This window comes from Sitophilus oryzae, unplaced genomic scaffold (assembly GCF_002938485.1).
Source record: "Sitophilus oryzae breed Bouriz unplaced genomic scaffold, Soryzae_2.0 scaffold_882_pilon_pilon, whole genome shotgun sequence".
Classification (NCBI taxonomy): Eukaryota; Metazoa; Arthropoda; class Insecta; order Coleoptera; family Curculionidae; genus Sitophilus; species Sitophilus oryzae.
Window position 1 is genome coordinate 1,649,060 of NW_022147508.1, and position 18,798 is coordinate 1,667,857.

The 18,798-nt window shown below is 31.4% G+C and overlaps 1 protein-coding gene across 1 annotated transcript; it reads right to left on the minus strand.

Moving 5' to 3' along the window:
- Window positions 1-112: 112 nt before the first annotated feature.
- On the minus strand, window positions 113-14,604 carry LOC115890559 (protein takeout-like). Its single transcript, XM_030910828.1, has 6 exons — window positions 14,393-14,604; window positions 9,856-9,942; window positions 9,642-9,795; window positions 6,647-6,780; window positions 3,201-3,350; window positions 113-323 (listed from the first exon to the last, which is right to left on the minus strand). Exons 1-6 carry the CDS (start codon window positions 14,478-14,480, stop codon window positions 169-171), a joined length of 768 nt encoding a protein of 255 aa, XP_030766688.1. The 5' UTR covers window positions 14,481-14,604; the 3' UTR covers window positions 113-168.
- Window positions 14,605-18,798: the final 4,194 nt, after the last annotated feature.

Consider the following 18,798-nt stretch of genomic DNA (forward strand, 5'->3'; position numbering starts at 1 on the left):
ATCTGTATTTTATTACGATAGTTTTTAAACTTTATAGGCAAATGTGATAATTCTCATTTTTTGTTTAATCCTCTCTGTTTTAAGTGTTTGCAAATCTCAAAATACTTAAAAATTTGACTCATATTTTTATTTCAAAAATTACTAAATTAAAAAATAATATTTTTGTTATTATACAGGATATAAATGATCATAAGGAATATTCAAAGCAATATGTTTAAGCAAAAGGTCTTCCATAATTCTTGTTATTGTTTCTTCTACCACTGGTTTCAGCTCGCTGAAAAGTTCGTTTATATTGTCGCTGATAGCTTTATTTGTAACTGCATCTGAAAGAAATATTATAATTTAGTACATTATGCACGTATAAATAATCACAATAATGTTATTATTAAGTACAGAGTGTACTATTTTCGTGTGTTTTATAGGGTTCGTCATTTATGAATAAAGGTACAAAGATGCGAACTTCACATGCTACACACAGATGTAGTGTTTTCTGAAATAAAAACCAAATTTAAAAATGTCGCACTTTTCCGACTCCCTTCGTATCTCTGTTATCTTATAACTTATCGATAGTATGAAATCTGAATTCCGTAGAGTTTTTTAGGTAAAATCCAGTGGCGTGACTAATTTTTTACTGGGAGCCCCCCTGTCTTCTATAGTGTTATCTTAATAAACTGCATTAAAAATAAACTTGTGCAGCTTTTAGTAACATGCTGTTAATCAGAGTTATTGATATTTCTGATGAACTTGTTCAATAATTCTAGAATAATTTTACACACAGAAACTAACGTGGAATAGCCATTAACCAAAAATCGACGCCGAATAATTTAAACTATCCGACTATGTTAAAAAGGTATATAACGCATTTTTACCTTGTTTATTTGAATAAATATAGACCATATTATATTTTTAGAAAGATAATAAGGCAAATAAAATAAAAAATAATATGAAGGGCACCCAATTTAAAAAAAAATAAGTTTGAGTCATACTTCAGGAATGGCAGTTCCCAGCGAAAATCTAGTTACGCCACTGAATTTTACATGAAAAACTCATGAGACACAGTTTTCATCTTTTTGGTAATATCGGAGATACAAAGGGGGTCAAAAAATGCAACATTTTCACATTCGTCCTATAGTTCAGGAACTAAAACCACCAGGGCAGAGACAGGGGAAAAGATTCATTGTAGAACATTCGCCAAAATTCGCGGTAGATTTGATAACAAGGACAGAAAGACAGTCAAGCTGTAGTAGGTCTACTAACAGGGCATTGTAGACTAAATAGGCATCTAAAACTGATGGGACTGACATACGAAGCTATGTGTACGCTCTACTAATCTGAAGAAGAAACGTCGGAACACATTTTATGTCGATGTGACAGCCTGGCAAATGTGTGGTTCTCGGCAGGGGCGGGAAAGTGAAATAGCAAAAGCGGTTCCACCGTTTCCACGGAAATCTCAAATAAAATAGTTTCAGCCCTAGCCACTAGGTGGTAGTGCAATTAATTTTTAGGTTAAGAAGTTGCTACTAGTTATTGCCAGATGGCGTTAAATCAGGATTTTTTTAGTTTCCATAGTTTCCAACGGCCATTGTCATATTATTGTCAAATTCTTAAAAAATATTGTCGTTGTCATAGCGCCAATCATAATATTATCAAATAAATTATTATCATAGATGATTATCAAAATGTTTTTCAAACTAAAATTTGTTATATGTGTTTTAATTAGACAATTCCTTTTGTTTGTGGCCCTAAAAATATAATGTAAGTCTTTTATTTTTGCCATCATTTAAGTACCTACTTATATTTACTCCATTTACAAAACTTTGGGCGTATTACGTTGGTCTTATTTTATTATAATAAACGATGTTTAAATATTTGACTTATAAATAAAAACTTTAAATAATAAATAATATTCACATGTTTGGCTATCACAACGATACTTGTTATTAGTATTGTTGAATTTGTGTAAAAAATAAGATTTAATAATCAAATTTAATTATTTTAGAGTAAAATTCAATAAATACGCTCATTTAAAAAGCCCGCGCTTCGATCGATTTAAAACAAGCCCTACTCAATAGATGGCGCCACTTATGTAGGACAATTTTTCAGTATGGCAGAGTCCATTCTTTTTCTAGCTAGGTATATTCTTTGGTTCTCGGTAATAGGCAATGATAGGCCATTTCCAGGGAGCTACATGGAGGGTTCAGTTTCTAAGTTGCTAAACTTTGTGAAAAGGATAGGACTGGAGAATTTAATCTAAGGATCAGAAGAAGACCACAATAGATCTGAGAAGGTAGCAGTGGATCATGCCGAAAGCCACCTCTAAGAATCTAATATAATCTAATCAGGAACTAAAAGGGCTAGGAAAAATCTTTGTATAATATCTTTAGTTTTATAAAAAAATTCCTCATTATCATTTTCAGCTTATTCAACCATTTCCAATTATGGTTTGGCCCCCCTCACATACTATCTTTGTAGTTGCATTTGCAATTTGCAATGTTGCATTGTCACAAGCATTGTTGTCTATTATTGGCTATGCGGGCTCAAGTTATCCTTACTATTTTCCTAATATCATGTTCCATCTCAGATTCAGTGTTCTTCTGGGTCTCTTAATTTCTTGTAGGTACCATGGTGTAATTTTTGTGGTCTATCTGCTGTCCGTTCTTGTTGCCAGGTATCCTGCCCATTTCTATTTCAGGGATTTGACTCTGTGGATGACATCTATTATCTGGGTCTTTTGTCGTATCCACTCCATTCTTTTACGGTCTCTCTTGGTTATTCCCAGCATACTTCATTCCATTGAGCGTTGTGCAACCTGCAGTACGTTTCCTTATGATGTCCGTTTTAAGTGTCCAAGTTTCGCATGCATAGGTCATATCGAAGATAACACACATTGGTCGAATGTTTTCTTCTATAGATAGAGTGACATTCTAAATTTGAATATGATTGAGTTTCTTCCATAAGCACTCCATACTAACTTAATTCTTCTGTTGATTTCTGGTAGTAGAGATCGCGAGCTGTGTATTATTTGTCCTTGTCATAATTCATTCTCTATTTTGTTTAAATCCATAGCACCTATAATAGCCATTTCTTGTCATAGCCTGAGCTATTCTTTGTAAGTTACAATATTTAAAAAAAATGTAAAGAAACCTCTTAGCTCAGCTAGTATTAACTCATGCAAGAAAACGCTTAGTAACTGAACTTACTTAACTCAGGATTTCCGTCAAACAAACCATCTAAATGTGCCATAGGACCGCTAACTTCCATAGTACTGTTTGTAAAATGAGGAATTATATGGTTTTCTCCATTTATTTTTCCTTCGTGGCATTTTTGGTACATCTTAACTTCGCACGAATCTGGAAAGAAATATTAGTTAGATCATATCATTGAATTATGCTTTGGTTTGGCGAAATATTTTAACATAATACAATGATATGAGAAAGTGTTAATCTCATTAATACTTTTATAAACCATAAACCATAAGTTTTGTACATGACCAAATAAATTTTAAATCATGTATTTACCAATTATTACTTCTTTCGTTATTTTGTCTATCATCATTTCTAGGTTATTTAACTATTTCCAGCAATTCCGTTTGCTTAATCCGCAAGCACATAATATCTACTATTCCCGAAGGCCATCTCACAACTATCCACTTAAGAATGCGGAGCACGATCTTTATCTGCCAACCCCGAGCTCAGAACTAGTCAAGGCACAGCAGACTGTACAAGTGACTGTACAAGTGTACAATGCCAAAAAAAATTACAATCGTCTGCCTTTGAATAGTCGCTTTCATTCTTTCCCGCATTTCGCAAAGCTCTGAAATCATACTTACTGGAGAGAACTCTATATGCGGTAAACGACTTTTTTGTTGATATTTAATCATGAACAATTTTGATTTTAAAATTTTGATCATCTCACACACTGGTCAAAAGTCGAGTATTTAATATTTTATAACTCTTAAAACTATATGCATTTACAATTTTCCTGTTGTAAAATTTTATTGATACGCCTTTTTTGTGTTCTGCAATGTCCATGTATTAAAAATATATATTCTATTTGTAATTTTAATGACTTAAATTTTTTTGAATTGTATGATTTGTATTGTATATTTTTTATTATTTGTATATTTTTTGTGCTTTTGTTTCTTTTGTAAATGCTTTGTAGATGAAGCTATTTTGGCTTTTTGCACAATAAAGCGTTATTTATTATTATTATTTATAATTATGGTGTAGCTTTCCATATATATTTAGATAATGACCTTGTAATATGGGCCAATTGTTGTCTATTGTTGCTATTATAATTAGTGGAATTGTGCTGGATGTAAACCATTATGGTAAGACCCATGATTACCTATAGAGCAGTTGCTTGGCGCACAAAATTAGAGACAAGAGATAGAGGAAAAAGAGAAGACACAGCAAGGCAAAACCTGTGTCTATTTATTAGAATGTCTTTTCTATAGGAAATAGTTTCTGAGGGCTTACGACCAAGAAAAATCAAATATCTTCCTGGATTTAAGTAAGAACAATCTTCGGATTGTCACGGGGTTTTTAACAGGACACTGTCTCTTCAATGAACACCACAGTAGATTGAAACTAAGAAGAAACGGCGAACGCAGATTCTGTGGGGAAAATGGGGAAACACCAGAACACCTCATCAGCAACGGCCTAGCTACGTTAAAACACCGGTTCCCATTAGAACACCGAAGTTAAGCGACGTAAGGCGATACTGGTGGATGGACGGGTGACCGGTTCAAAACTCTGTATCGTGCTGTTGTTCAAGGGAAAAGTGTAAAATCTATTGATACACACTGCTAATTCACGCCGGTTCGAGGCCGGATGAGATCGAATATTTCGTGAGTAAGAGTTGATTTAGACATTTCCTAAGTCGGTAGGCCTTTGACCATGATATGGCCGAGGACCACGGTTCGGATTCCGCGTAAACAAATTAGGCCCCTCCAGATTATCCCTGGCAAAGGAGATCTTAACTGAAATCTTTACTTTACTTTTTAGAACACCTCATCACTGAGTGCGCCGGGACGACAACCATTCGTGCCATGAACTTTTCTACGACTGATATTGAAGATGGAGAACTAAGTAGAGGTAGATGGCCGATTCTGCATCAGTGGAGGGTGGAGGTGATGGAGGTGGAGGAGGAGCAAATCAGCTAAGAACATGTAAAATAGGTTAATAAACAAGAATAAACAGGTTTGATCCGCTCTGAACAACTTTTAAACTGCTTTGAACGGCTTTTTAGCGTAAAACAACAGACCTGTTCAGTTTTTGTTCAAACCCGTTCAAAGCAGTTCAAAAGCTGTTCAGAGCGGATCAAACCTGTTTATTCTTGTTTATTAACCTATTTTACATGTTCTTAGCTGATTTGCTCCTCCTCCACCTCCATCACCTCCACCCTCCACTGATGCAGAATCGGCCATCTACCTCTACTGAACTACCCTCTGTAAAACCGTCCCAGATACTGGATTTTCTCAAAGTCCTGGGGCTGTATGAAGAGTTATAGCTCAAGAAAGGGGGACATAATAGATTTGTAAGGTCGCAGTGATTAACCCCCCTCCCACTCATTCTAAATTCTAAAAAATTGGTGCATTACCTTATTTTTTGTTAAATTCATTTTAAGTTTTACTTTATTGCTGGTTGTCTACAATTTGCATTAAATATTAATAGCTATGCGTTTATTAATTTATATACAGATTGACATAATATTTAAATTAAGGTAAAACATTACGGTATATTTTAATTAATGTAGAGTGGATGTATTGTTCTACTTGAATGCAAATAAAAATAAATATCTTGCATGTAAGACATTCAAGTCTGTACTGTCTTAGTTTTTTTTTATTAGCAAGGGACACAACCAGTATGCACACCAACCATACCCAGTTTTCTATATCTATACAGAAACTCAACATTCAACTTTTATTGTGTTTTCAAAGTTAAAATGTTGAAAATGAATTTAAATAATTAAAATTTAATTAAAATTTTATTATTGTCACTTTTTTTACTTTTTTATTATTTAATTCACAAAGGTATTTATAAAATTTACTGTAATTTTTAATTCCAATACTTTTTATACAATATAGGTAGGTAGTGTATTATAATAGGTACTGTAGTATTGGTTGTTAAAATAAAATTTATTTAAAATATTTAGATGTTAATTATTTATTTATTAAATAAACGGTAAAGGTGTTTCCGGTCATATATATTCTAGTTTTGCAGATGTTGGTTAAGACATTTTCTTCGGCATGGTAAATTTTATAAATATGTAATTCAGCAAAATTTTATTATTTCATTTCTACAAAGTGGTGTGGAAATGACATAAAATTGAGCTGAATTACATATAGATAATTATGATAAAAATACAATTGGAGTTAGAACCTTTAATGTTATAGCAGAAGAATAAAACACTAGTTCGCCCCAATATATCAAAATACTTTACCTTTAACTTTTAACACTGGATGCGCGTTTCGCAAACCATGTTATTAGCATCGTCAGCAGATGATTAAAACTTCATCATCTGTTGATTATGCTAACATGGTTGGCAAAACGCGCGTTCAGTTATAAAAGTAAAACTCTTTGGTGTGTTTTGATAAATTAGTGTTTTATTGTCTTATGTTAAAAAATATGAAAATAATTCTTACCAATCTTCGCAGTGAATCTACCACTACCTTCAATAGGAGCAATTAGTATTTTTCCATCGATTTTATAATCGCCTTCTAATGTTAATCCAGGAAAACTTGCATAACAGAAAAATTGCAAATTTGGCACATCAAAGCTAAAATAATAAAACTAACTGAATAAAATCGGTAGACAAAAATATTAAAAAATATAATACAGATTTTTTTTTCTTAAAATATATATACCTTCAAGATTGCTGCTGGAGTTCAGAATATTCAATTCAAGTATACTGTATCAAAGTATATTATAGTTAAGTAGAATTACGTTTGACTGTATATAAGTCCTGGAACAGTGCATCGAATATTTATTGCTCTTTTAATAAAGAACTTAATTCCGTAGTCTAAACCGTAACATGACAAGCAAAGAAAAAAATATAGGTAACTTAAAATTTACATCAAACAACATACATCAGAGTACTAAGATACTACATACTTGTACTAAGATAAAAAGTAGATAGATCTTTAAGGTCGCAGTGATTAACCCCCCCCCCTCTTACTCAAGATAAAGAGTACAAAAAAGTAATTAATAAAAAAATTTGAAGGTCCAGAGAGCTTTATTTAAGAGAAAAAGGCAATTATTTGAAATTTAACGACAGTATATAATAGTATAGTAGTCGTGTATAAAAATATAAAATTGTGATAAAGCATGCGTTCCTGTATTATACAGTATACAGATACAGGGTGACCCATACTTACAAAAAGCTTAACCAAACTAACCAATCCAAACCAGACCCATACTTACAAAAAACTTCATATTTTTTATACCCAAGCTATACAGGGTGAGTCTTAGATAAGTGCAAATATTTTCAGGGCTGATAGATCTCGATAAAAGAAACATATTTCTTCTTTATCGTTTTTCAGATAAGTCCAAAATAACCGAGTTATTCAAGTTTGAAAATTAAAAAAAAAAATATTTATTTAAAAAAAAATAATTTGAGAGCCACCGGATTTTTGTCTGTATTTGCATCCCTTTTAGTGTTGTAACCATAGAGTAAGGCCGTAACCATGGTAATATCAGAGATATTTTGCGGTGAATAGGGAGTTCTATAAAGTTGCCTAAAACAAACAGAAAAATTAAACAGAAAATGCACGATTTTCAACATATTTTTTTTGAGGAAAAAACTCATAGACGTGTTCCTGGGGTCCACATACCACCCTGAGAAATATTTGCACTTATTTAAGACTCACCCTGTAAACGCAGTACTCTGTGATGGATCCGTACCAGCCATGCTTCATTTGAACGAATCGCATTCTAAGCTGTGAATCGATTCTTATCATTAATTTTTAATGATCTTTCAAATAACGTGTCGTTCAATATTCGCCTCACAATATTACACAGGGTGTTTCAAAAAACATGTGCCATCTCTCGTGGGGAGATTCCTCACGTAAAAAATAAGAATTGTTTTGCATATTAACGTAGGTCCGATTCTGGTTTGTTTCGTATCTACAAGGTTACTTTTAGCGTTTCGAATGAAATTTTGAAGGTAAAAGTTACTATGAATGCGACATATTTTAAAGCTAAAAAAGTGTCGACATATTCACCAGGGACGTACGTATGGGTTTTCACTGGAATATTTTCCTAAAAAAAGCATGTAGGTACGCCACTGACATTTTTTCTCTTGTTAGTGAAATAGTATAAGCAGTTTAAAGGTTGATTCTCACTATAGCTTCCATATCAGCTCCCTTCCGTTTACATAAAATATTATACCATGTAAATGAATAGGACAATGCACACTATCCGTTCCGTTTCCCTTCCGTTCCATATCCTTTCCTTCCACACATTTTTTTAGCGGACGGACTGAAGCATATCGGAAACAGCGTTGTCAAGTTCTTTCACTTGTACCAACTGGGTTAAAATTTTGCTCATATTTATTTATTATTTCGCCTCTTAATTAAATCTATTACGTTTTTCAAAAGATACAAATTTTTAAAATAAAACTTTCGTAATGATATAAATTGTACAATAAAAAGTATAGAACTGATACGGAACGGAAGGTTACGTATAGCGTCAATACAATAAAAATACGGAGCGAATATGGAATGGATATGGATATGGAAACGGAAGGTATAGTGAGAATCAACCTTAATGCCGATTAAAAGTTGTTTCTTGATATTTTGCTGATATCGACCTCCCTGATGAGATAAACGCAATTTTATTAATTTACCTTGATCCAAATCTAACAGCAACCTTTATAAAAAAATAATATTATTAGCTTGCGAAAGTTTTAAATAAGTACTCATTGATTGCTCATCAAAAAATATGAAAAAAGTTCCTATAAACATGGGTATGGAAATGCATAGTTTTAGAGTTACAGGATATTAAAACTTTTTAATTTTTTTTTTGTAATTATCTTAAACACCATTATTTCTTTATTTGAAATTGCTGTAGTTTAATTTTAATCAAATTGTTAATTAGGTAAAATATAAAATTTTTGAATTTTATTTTTATTAATTGTGATTAATAAAATTGCGTTTATATCTCATCAAGGAGGCCGAATTCGACAAATTATCAAGAGATAACTTATAATTGGCAATAAACGGCCTACACAATTTTGATATCAAAAGAAAAAAAGATCAATGGTTAACACCCTGTGTAGTAATGAAACGAAGCAAAATCGGACGCATATGTTTATATGAAATATAACTCTTATTTTTACGTGAGGAATCTCCCCACCAGAGATGGCACATGTTTTTTGAAACACCCCGTATATGATAGCTATACAGTATTGAAATTTGGTATCCGGTTCGAGCTCGGCCAGACAAACAAAAAGAAATCGAGAAATGGAATATTTCAACATATAAACAAAATTTGTCATTCACAAATAATATTGTTTACATCGAAATAAAATCTATGGGTCATAAAATTAAAATACTAATTGGTAATGACCTAATTTCCGTTGCACTTATTTTCTCCCAAACTTGTTTGCAAATTTATGTATGAGATTTTTTTCGTACTTACTCGAATCTTGAAAACTTATATTTCGATAAACCATGAACGGTGACATTGCTGAGGACCGCCTTGAAATTCAAAGACTGGCTTCCTTGTTCCAGCACAACTTGAGGTAAAGTGAACGGCTCGAAGGACGGAATTTTCAGTTCGGGTACACCATTAGCTGCAGTGTTTTTTAAATATTATTCTGTATCTGTTTGTGCGCTGTTAATTTACTGTTTACCTAAATATGGTCTTACTTTCTCTGTAGCATCCAAAAGACACTTGGACAGGTTTGGATCGCTTCTATGGCATTGTGGAAACGATGGAGCTAAAAAAATATGTTAGTGCAGACTCACACTTTTAATACATGTTAAAAAGAACATATTATGTTAATAAAAGAGTACATTAAATTAAAATACTTAAAAATTATAGAGGGTGTCCCAGAAACAAGTGCAAGTATTGTAAGGGGTGGAAGATCTCGATAAAAGAAATATATTTTCTCTTTATCGTGTTTCAATAAGTCCAAAATAACGGACTTATTTTACTTTGAAAATTTCCAAAAAAAAAAAGATTTTTTGGATTTTCTTTCTTGTAAATTTAATCTTTCTTGTAAATGTAATAATAATAAGAAATTATTTATTATAAATAAAACTAAAAAAATTTGCAAAAAAATTTTCAAAAAATTCAGAATTTTTAATTTTTTTTTAGCGAAAAAAATCTCATAAGCGTGTTTCTGGGGTTGAACTATACTACCAGTTAAAATACTTGCACTTATTTCTGGGACACCCTGTATACGTATCTGTTTACAAATTTTGGCACTTTGGTGGCCCGAAAGGAACATACTGAACATAGTAGTACATTTTTAATATATATTTTTTTTTAATTCAGTAATATTTTCTTTAATTTACTACCCCTTTTTATGAAAGAAAAATGAAAGTACAAGGTTGGGGGAATAGGGGAAGTTCGGGTAGCCCCGGACAGCGGGTAACCGTGGACACTCGGATATCTAAGAGACGAACCACGTTATTTACGTGAAATTAATATTTAAATGCACACCCTCTAGCGTAAAATCAAATCTAGTTCAATTACACTGTGGACGTCGCGTGAGTTACACGCAATTGGAAGTTGTATCAATAGCATAATATTTTTTACGCTCCTGTCAAACTTTGTTGCATATATTGCGAAGTAGAGTAAGTAAATATGTGTACCTACTTCTTTATTATCCAAAGTTGTGGAAAATTAATTATATTTTATGTTTGTAATAGTATTTATAATAGTTCTTGTGTGTATAATTCAAGAGTTGTGTCGAATAACATTTCACCACTGCGATCGGATATCCCTAGCCACGTTAATGTCGGGTACCCCCGGTCTACAGAGATACTCGAGTTTTAGCTTTAAATTTTGCAATATTGTTCAAGAAAAATAAAACTGTTTTGTTACGATGATAGGAGCTCTGCCCGAACGTATTGCTCTTCCACATGAGAGCGGACGGATGAATGGAAACGTCTCCTTCGAATGGTTACAACATTTTAAACAGCATGTTCAGCCAACAGAAATAAATCCTGTTTTCTTAATTCTAGATGGACATGCTAGCCATAAAGATCTTTTAGTAATAGGATACGTACCTACGTAAAAAATAATATTCATATTCTAAGCATCAGACTACCCCACACAACCCATAAATTACAACTATTAGACAGAACATTTTTAAACCTTTCAAAGCTGTATTAATTTACTGCTGCAAGTTCAGCATGGATGAAACGAAATCCTGCCGCAAAGATTACGAATTACGATGTTGCTGCACTTTTAAGTAAAGCTTTTTACAGGGCAGCTAGACATGACAAAGGGCAAAATGTTTTTAGATGTACGGGTATTTACCCTTTAAATCCTAAAATTTTTACCGACATTGATTTTTTACTTTCATTAATGACAGACAGTTCACAAGAAACGCTGCTAAAGAAAATATTTTCCCCTAGACTGATTTAGACAACAGTGAAATGTTTTTTTTATTTCTAAGGGTAAATTATTTTATGTTTTAATACAGTTGTAAATAGCTCCATTTTCAGTTTTTTTTTAAATTTATGTACAGGGTAATTATAATTTTTATTTCTAGCTGGGTAGGTACGGATATTGTAGGAGGTGGCAATATTGCATTCCCTCAAAATACTATAAACCAATTTCCGGACACCGAACAAGCGGCACTCAAATTTTTTTTTAACATTTTCCGGAAAATGTCAAGAAAAATATAACATTTTCAACATTTTTTTGCAAAAAAATCTCATGGGCATGTTTCTGGGGTCAAACTATACTAAGTAAATACTTGCACTTATTTCTGGGACACCCTGTATAAATTAATAATTTTAATCTAAGGTGTCAACGATCAGTTCGTTTTACCTCTACCCTCCATAATTTTGAGTTAAATGCTATATTTTTAAATTTTAATACGTATGCTATCAATTTACATGTCAATTATGTTGCAGGTTTTAATAAACTTCATTGCTAAAGGATACTTACACGGAATAGTTTTATCTTTATAGTAGATAATTATATAATTAATTCTAAGGAAAAAAGTAATAATGTCTGTGTTGTTATTTATAAAATATTCAGTGCAAATACCTAAGTACTAATCTGATATCTATTAATTTGTATAGGTTGGAAGAATATAATTTTACATAATTATAAATTATGGTATAAATTATAAACTACGCAGAAATACTAATAAAATTGTTAAAAACATAATCAGAAAGTATTATAATATTATAATCAGTCTGACCTTTTTAAATAAGTAATAACTATTGGAAAAAAAACATTAAAAAACTAGTTTTTCATCAAAAATGTGAGATATTTTTTTTAATAAAAAACTTACATTATAAGAATGAATAATTCATTTTGCAAAAAAATGCGGTTCTAACAATGCTTGTAAAGTATGTCCGTGTCCTATTCATGACTAAAACCAGTTTTGCCATCTACTGAAAATGCACACATGCTTAGAATAATGCCCGCTGAGTGTTTAAAATATAGTGTCGTTATTGGTTTGGTGCATTCTCCGCCGGTGCTGCCACCATCGGAGAATATCGTAAACAACTAGTATACAAGGTCTGGCAATAATGCGTCGGGCATCTGTAGTTCATAGAATAAAAAACTTGGAAATTTTGTGTAAGTTTCTATAGGGTGGCTCAAAAAAGTGTGAGGGACCGGGATGTTTTTTAAATGGAACACCTTGTATATTATTGCATTTTTGGCTTCCTTTCAGATCACTTTACATCATCCTAAGATATGAGTAAATGTATTTCGATAGTTTCAGAGATATTAATAAATAAATAAAAAATTAATATTTTTCAGCCTTTCTTAAAAAAATTAGAGTTTAATTAGAGAACAAAAACTGTTCTGTAATGAAAACTATATTAAGGATTTACTTTAGATCGTCTGTTCTTACTTTGCTATAAGTATGGTAATCGTAAATCATACAGGATGTTCAAAATTCTATGCCAAACTTTCTAAAATATAAAATAATTTATAATCGTTTTTTTAAAGGGACACCCTGTCTATTATTGTTTCAATAGATGGAGAATTGAAAAATGAACATTTTTTGGATTTATAGTAATTCAAAATTTTTAACGGTTTTGCAGATATTCGCGATTTTGTATTTCATATTATTACATTTTCCACAGTAAATTTTTATTTATCAAAGCCATCCAATTATTTTTCTCTCCTATTTTACCGTTGAAAGTGCCATATGAAATAATACTGTGTGTATCTACGAAATTTTTAAAAATGTAGAAATACTTTATATACAAAAAATGTTCATTTGTTAATTCTCCATGAAATAAAAAAATAATATACAGCGTGTTCCATTAAAAAAAACGAAGAAAAATTATTTTATATTTTAGAAAGTTTGGTATAGAATTTTCAACACTCTGTATGGTTTAAGATTACGATATTTATAGCAAATACCCAATATAGTTTTGATTTTAGGACAGATCTTGTATTTGTAATAGTTTTTAAGGAAGGTTGAAAAATATATTTTTTTTATTTATTTATTAATATCCCTGAAAGTATCGAAATATATTTACTCATATCTAAGATTATATAAAGTTGTCTGAAAGGAAGCTAAAAATGCAATAATGTACAGGGTGTCCCAATTAAAAAGACCAACCCGATCTACTCACACTTTTTGAGCACCCTCTAGAAGTTAAAATATGTTCCTGAAATACACGGTATAACGTACTTTAGGTTTGCACTTTATCAAAATTTTCAATTTTTTTTTATTCTATGAGCTACAAATGCCCGATGCAGTATTTCCAAACCCTATATAATTGAAAGAAAGATTGGTGTGCTACTAATTTTTTATTAAAGTTTGTATTATCAAAATGTTTGTACAATATGTCTGTAGATACCTATTCATAATAGCTAAGACTTATAATAGTTTCAATATAATAATTAGTAACTGTCAGGAAACTGTAATAACTATAAGTGAAATTACAAATTGCAAATATGTTTACTTTATTTAAATTTGCAACTATTTCCAAACCACACCAAACAAAATCATTTTCGTTAAAATCTGATATATCTATGAATGGTTAAAGAAAGAAAAAAATTCATTTCAAAAATAATTAAATTAATTAATGAAACATCATTGAAAATAATCATTGAAGTATTGAAGTATAATCACACATACCATTTTTTTCTTTGATTTATGGGGCTTCTTGCATTTAATCGATATATACGGAAATATTTCAATAATAATTATAATAAAAAAAAACAGAAAGGACACTTACGTAGCCTATGCTTTTTTCTAGCACAAGTTCCATACGATGTCAAACTACATAGAACAAACAAAATAAACAGTATACTAATGTTTACCATTTTTAAACTTCGTTTTCGTCCGACTACCTTTTTTTAAATAACTGATGTTAATTTAAACAAATTAAACCAATATAACAACATTTTATATGGTTCTGTATGCATCATTCATGCAGTATCCGTGTACAAGGTTGATTGCTTTATTTTATACCTTACACCTTTATGTAAACAAGTTATTTATTTAGAAGACACCGACCGGTTGATAACTTTCTATTTTTCAGTTTTTTCCTGATATTTTTTATAAAAGCTTATGGAATCAAGTGTTATTACTATAGAGATTAGCGAAACTGTGATTTTCCAATCGCAATTGAAACTGCGATTACGGTTTTTAAATCGCTGCGACTGATGTAATTTGTGATTTGCGATTGTGATTTTAATATTTAAATATTGTACTAGGGATATAAGTATCTGTGCATGTACCTATAGCTTAATGGTTAATAAAAATCAGTTGTTTAATTCTTATTTTTTTTACCATCTGACAATTTGACTCGAAATACCAAATGTGTAGTACCAAATTATTCATAAATAAATTATTTTTCTAAATATGCTAATGAGCCAGTTTCGTTCCATTTGAAAACATTGAGATATGATTAAAAATACGATTTGGGCATCTTTTAATACAGTGGCGTATCCAGGGGGGGGGCAAAGGGGGCAATTGCCCCCTCCAGACACGACACACGCCGCGCCGGTCCAATTTATATTTTTCCATTACATATTCACAAAAACTACAATGTAATTTACCATTATAGGTAGATTTTTATTTTTATTTTTTTTATATTGTTGTATAGGCGTATAATTATAATAGGGAATACTCTTACATCTCCCTATTCATCTTATTCTTAATGTGTTTACCGTTTTTTGTACCTACCTAAGATTTTTTACTTTACTTTAACTTTACCAATTTTCAACCCTAAAATTGTTAAAATCCTACCTACGTAACACCGTAAGTGAGGACAGAATAAATGGCTTGTCCCTTTTGTATATGTATCCAGAAATATCTGGTAGTACAGAAGAGGTACTTAATGAAATGCAGGCCAAAAGCCAGAAAGCTGGATATTGTTATTTAATTTTATTTGTATCTGCGTTTTTTCTTTATTCACTTGGCGTTTTGTTTGTTTCTTCTTTTTTGTTATTTGTTTCTTTAATTTTTGGTTAATTCTTTGTGTTAATGATTATTTTATGCTCTTTTGTGATGTAATGTTACTTATTAAACCATTTTCCTAAAAAATATATTTTGTATTTATTTATACCTATTATTTACCATAGTACCTAGCTGTAATTAGGTAGGTACTTACTTGTTAATACAAAAAAACATATATTGATATGACGGGAGATGCACTAATATCTCACCGACTCTTTACGACATCGCCTGTTGATATTGAAAAAGTTTTACTTATCGTATCGGTGAGAACCAGCCACTGGACAGCCCACCTGATGAAGGGTAGGCCCAGAAACCGGCTGTGGGAGTGGAGCTAACCAAGCTCTTAAGCTCTTTAGCTTAACCAATCTCTCCCCCCACAAGCAAAACAATTTTTTTTTTACTTTTTATTTTTTTTCTATACTTTCGATTTTTCGAAATTAGAAAAAATACACAGCTAAAGGCAAAAAAATATTATTTATTAATATACATTAAAGCTGTAAGAATTTTGTTCATTTCACTTCAAAACATATATTTAGGTATAATATTGAGTTATTGACCCCCCCAGGCATGAATCCTGGATACGCCACTGTTTTAATAGACCAGGACAACACACGAAAAACAATAGACAATTACTTTTTTTCCGAGGATCCTTGATTAAAAATTAGGTAGTGTTTTTAACACAGCCATGGCACTCTAGATTGACATTTAAAATAAGATTTCTTAAGCGTAAATGTTAAAAGTTGACATATGATATGCCATTCTATTCAGAGTGTCATTTTTATCGAATAAAGTAAAAAAAAGTGCCAGAAGAAATTAAAAATCAAAAGTTGTCATTTACGGTGAAACAGGTAGTGATTAAAACGAATTGAATACGTCAATCAATCCTAATTTATGTCATACGCTAACATACCAAATCCAAATCTCATTTTTTATCAGAAAAAAATAATAAAAAGTTATAGGGGCGAACCACCTTTGAGAAACACCCGGTAAATTATAATTTTGACCCTAGAAAATAACACCTTCTCTATAAATATATAAAATCAGAAAAAAATCAATTGCAGTTTACTATAAAATGCTTCAATGGGGCACAAAATTACATTCGCAACAAAATCGTAAATCGCAACTCCTAAAAATTCAAACTCGCAGATAGAAGATTATCGCAGTCCTAGTTTACAAAGTCACAATAGGAGCAAAATCGCAACCAAATCGCAATTCGCAATTATAGTAATATTGGTTGCCTAAATTAAAACTCACAAATAGAAGAAATCGCAGTCGCAGTTTCCTATAAGAGGCAATTGCAGGTTGCGATTTTAAAATCGCTGGGCTTGAATCGCAGTTTGCGATTGCTCATTTCTAGTTATTACTAATGTAAATCATAATTGGTTATACCGGGTGCGTCTCAAAAGTGGCTCACCCTTTTATAACTTTGTTACTTTTTCAGATACAAAAACGAGATTTGGCATGTTAGAATATGACATAAATTAGGGTTGATTGAGTATAATTGTTTGGTCTGGTGAGTATAATTGTTTTTGGTTTGGTTGGCGGAAATAACTACAACATTTTATTTTATTTATGACACCCCCGGTATTTTTTTACTTTATTCGACAACTTATGACACTCTAAATAGAATGACATATCCGAGGATATATCATATGTCAACTTTTGACATTTTCGTATATTATACTACAACTTTTGATTTTTAAATGGCACCCTCGATATTTTTCTACTATATTCGATAGAAAATGACACCCTGAATCGAATGACATATCATATGTCAACTTTTGACATATTCGCTCAAAAAAAAATTGTATTTTAAATTTCAATCTAGAGTGCCATGGCTGTGTTAAAAACACAAATTTGCTGCAATTTTTAATCAAGGAGCCTTGGAAAATAGATTTGTTCGTCTTATGTTTTTAGTGTCTTGTCCTGGCCGGTTAAAAGATGCCCAAATCGTATTTTTGATCATATTTCATTTCAAATGGAATGAGGGTGGCTCATTAGCATATTTGGAAAAAGCATTTTTGTACGAATAGTTTGATACCACGGTATTTCGAGTCAAATTGTCGTTATGAACCGCATGTTACAATTTCAAATAAACCATATGCGAAAAGTTTAAAGCTACTTAAAATTGAAAATTTGAAGTTGGTCTCTCCAAATTGTGGAGAAATAAATTTGACAAACGATAAAATTCATCAAGTATGAGGTACCTATATTTACTAGATATTTTGGTAATCTAGCCAGCTATAGTATGTCTTCATGTTTGGTGAAAATTAATATTCTTGCTTTATCCACAACGAAGTTACAGGGTGGTCAAAAGTGCCGCTAATACTTTCGAGAAAAGGATGTGCTCGACTGTTCGACTTGACAGATGAGACAGTTAGATGCAAGACCGGATAATATCTGTCATAACTAAAACTAAAAAAAAAATGCAAAAATACTGTATTATAAGTATATCTACCGGGTGCGTCTCAAAAGTGGCTCACCCCTATAACTTTTTTATTTTTTCAGTTAAAAAAACGAGATTTGGTATGTTAGTAAATGACATAAATTAGTATTGATTGACGTATTCAATTGTTTTCGGTCACTTCCTGTTTCACCGGAAATGATTACAACTTTTCATTTTTAAATGGCACCGTCGGTATTTTTTACTTTATTCAATAGAAAATAACATTCTGAATAGAATGACATATCATATGTCAACTTTTGACATTTCACATATGGTTTATTTGAAATTATAACTTGCGGTTCGTAACGAAAAATTGACTCGAAATAACAAGTGTTTGGTATCAAATTATTCGTAAAAAAATGCTTTTTCCAAATACGCTAATGAGCCACCCTCGTTCCATTTGAAAAAATTGAGATATGATTAAAAATACGATTTGTGCATTTTTTAACTGGTCAGGACAAGACACTAAAAACATTAGACGATCAAATCTATTTTTCCAAGGCTCCTTGATTAAGAATTAGTGTTTTTAACATAGCCATGGCACTATAGATTGAATTTTAAAATACGATTTTTTATTAAGCAAGAATGTCAAAAGTTGACATAATATGATATGTCATTCTATTCAGAATGTCATTTTCTCTCGAATAAAGTAAAAAAATACCGAGGGTGCCATTTAAAAATCAAAAGTTGTAGTCATTTCCGGTGAAACAGGAAGTGATTAAAAACAATTGAAT

Excerpts from the sequence above, each read along its gene's own strand:
- LOC115890559 (XM_030910828.1), bottom strand. The coding sequence starts at position 14,480 with ATGGTAAACATTAGTATACTGTTTATTTTGTTTGTTCTATGTAGTTTG. Across the intron at positions 9,943-14,392 it reads TAGAAAAAAGCATAGGCTAC|CTCCATCGTTTCCACAATGC; the intron begins GTAAGTGTCCTT and ends ATATTTTTTTAG. Across the intron at positions 3,351-6,646 it reads TAGATTCACTGCGAAGATTG|ATTCGTGCGAAGTTAAGATG; the intron begins GTAAGAATTATT and ends ATTTCTTTCCAG.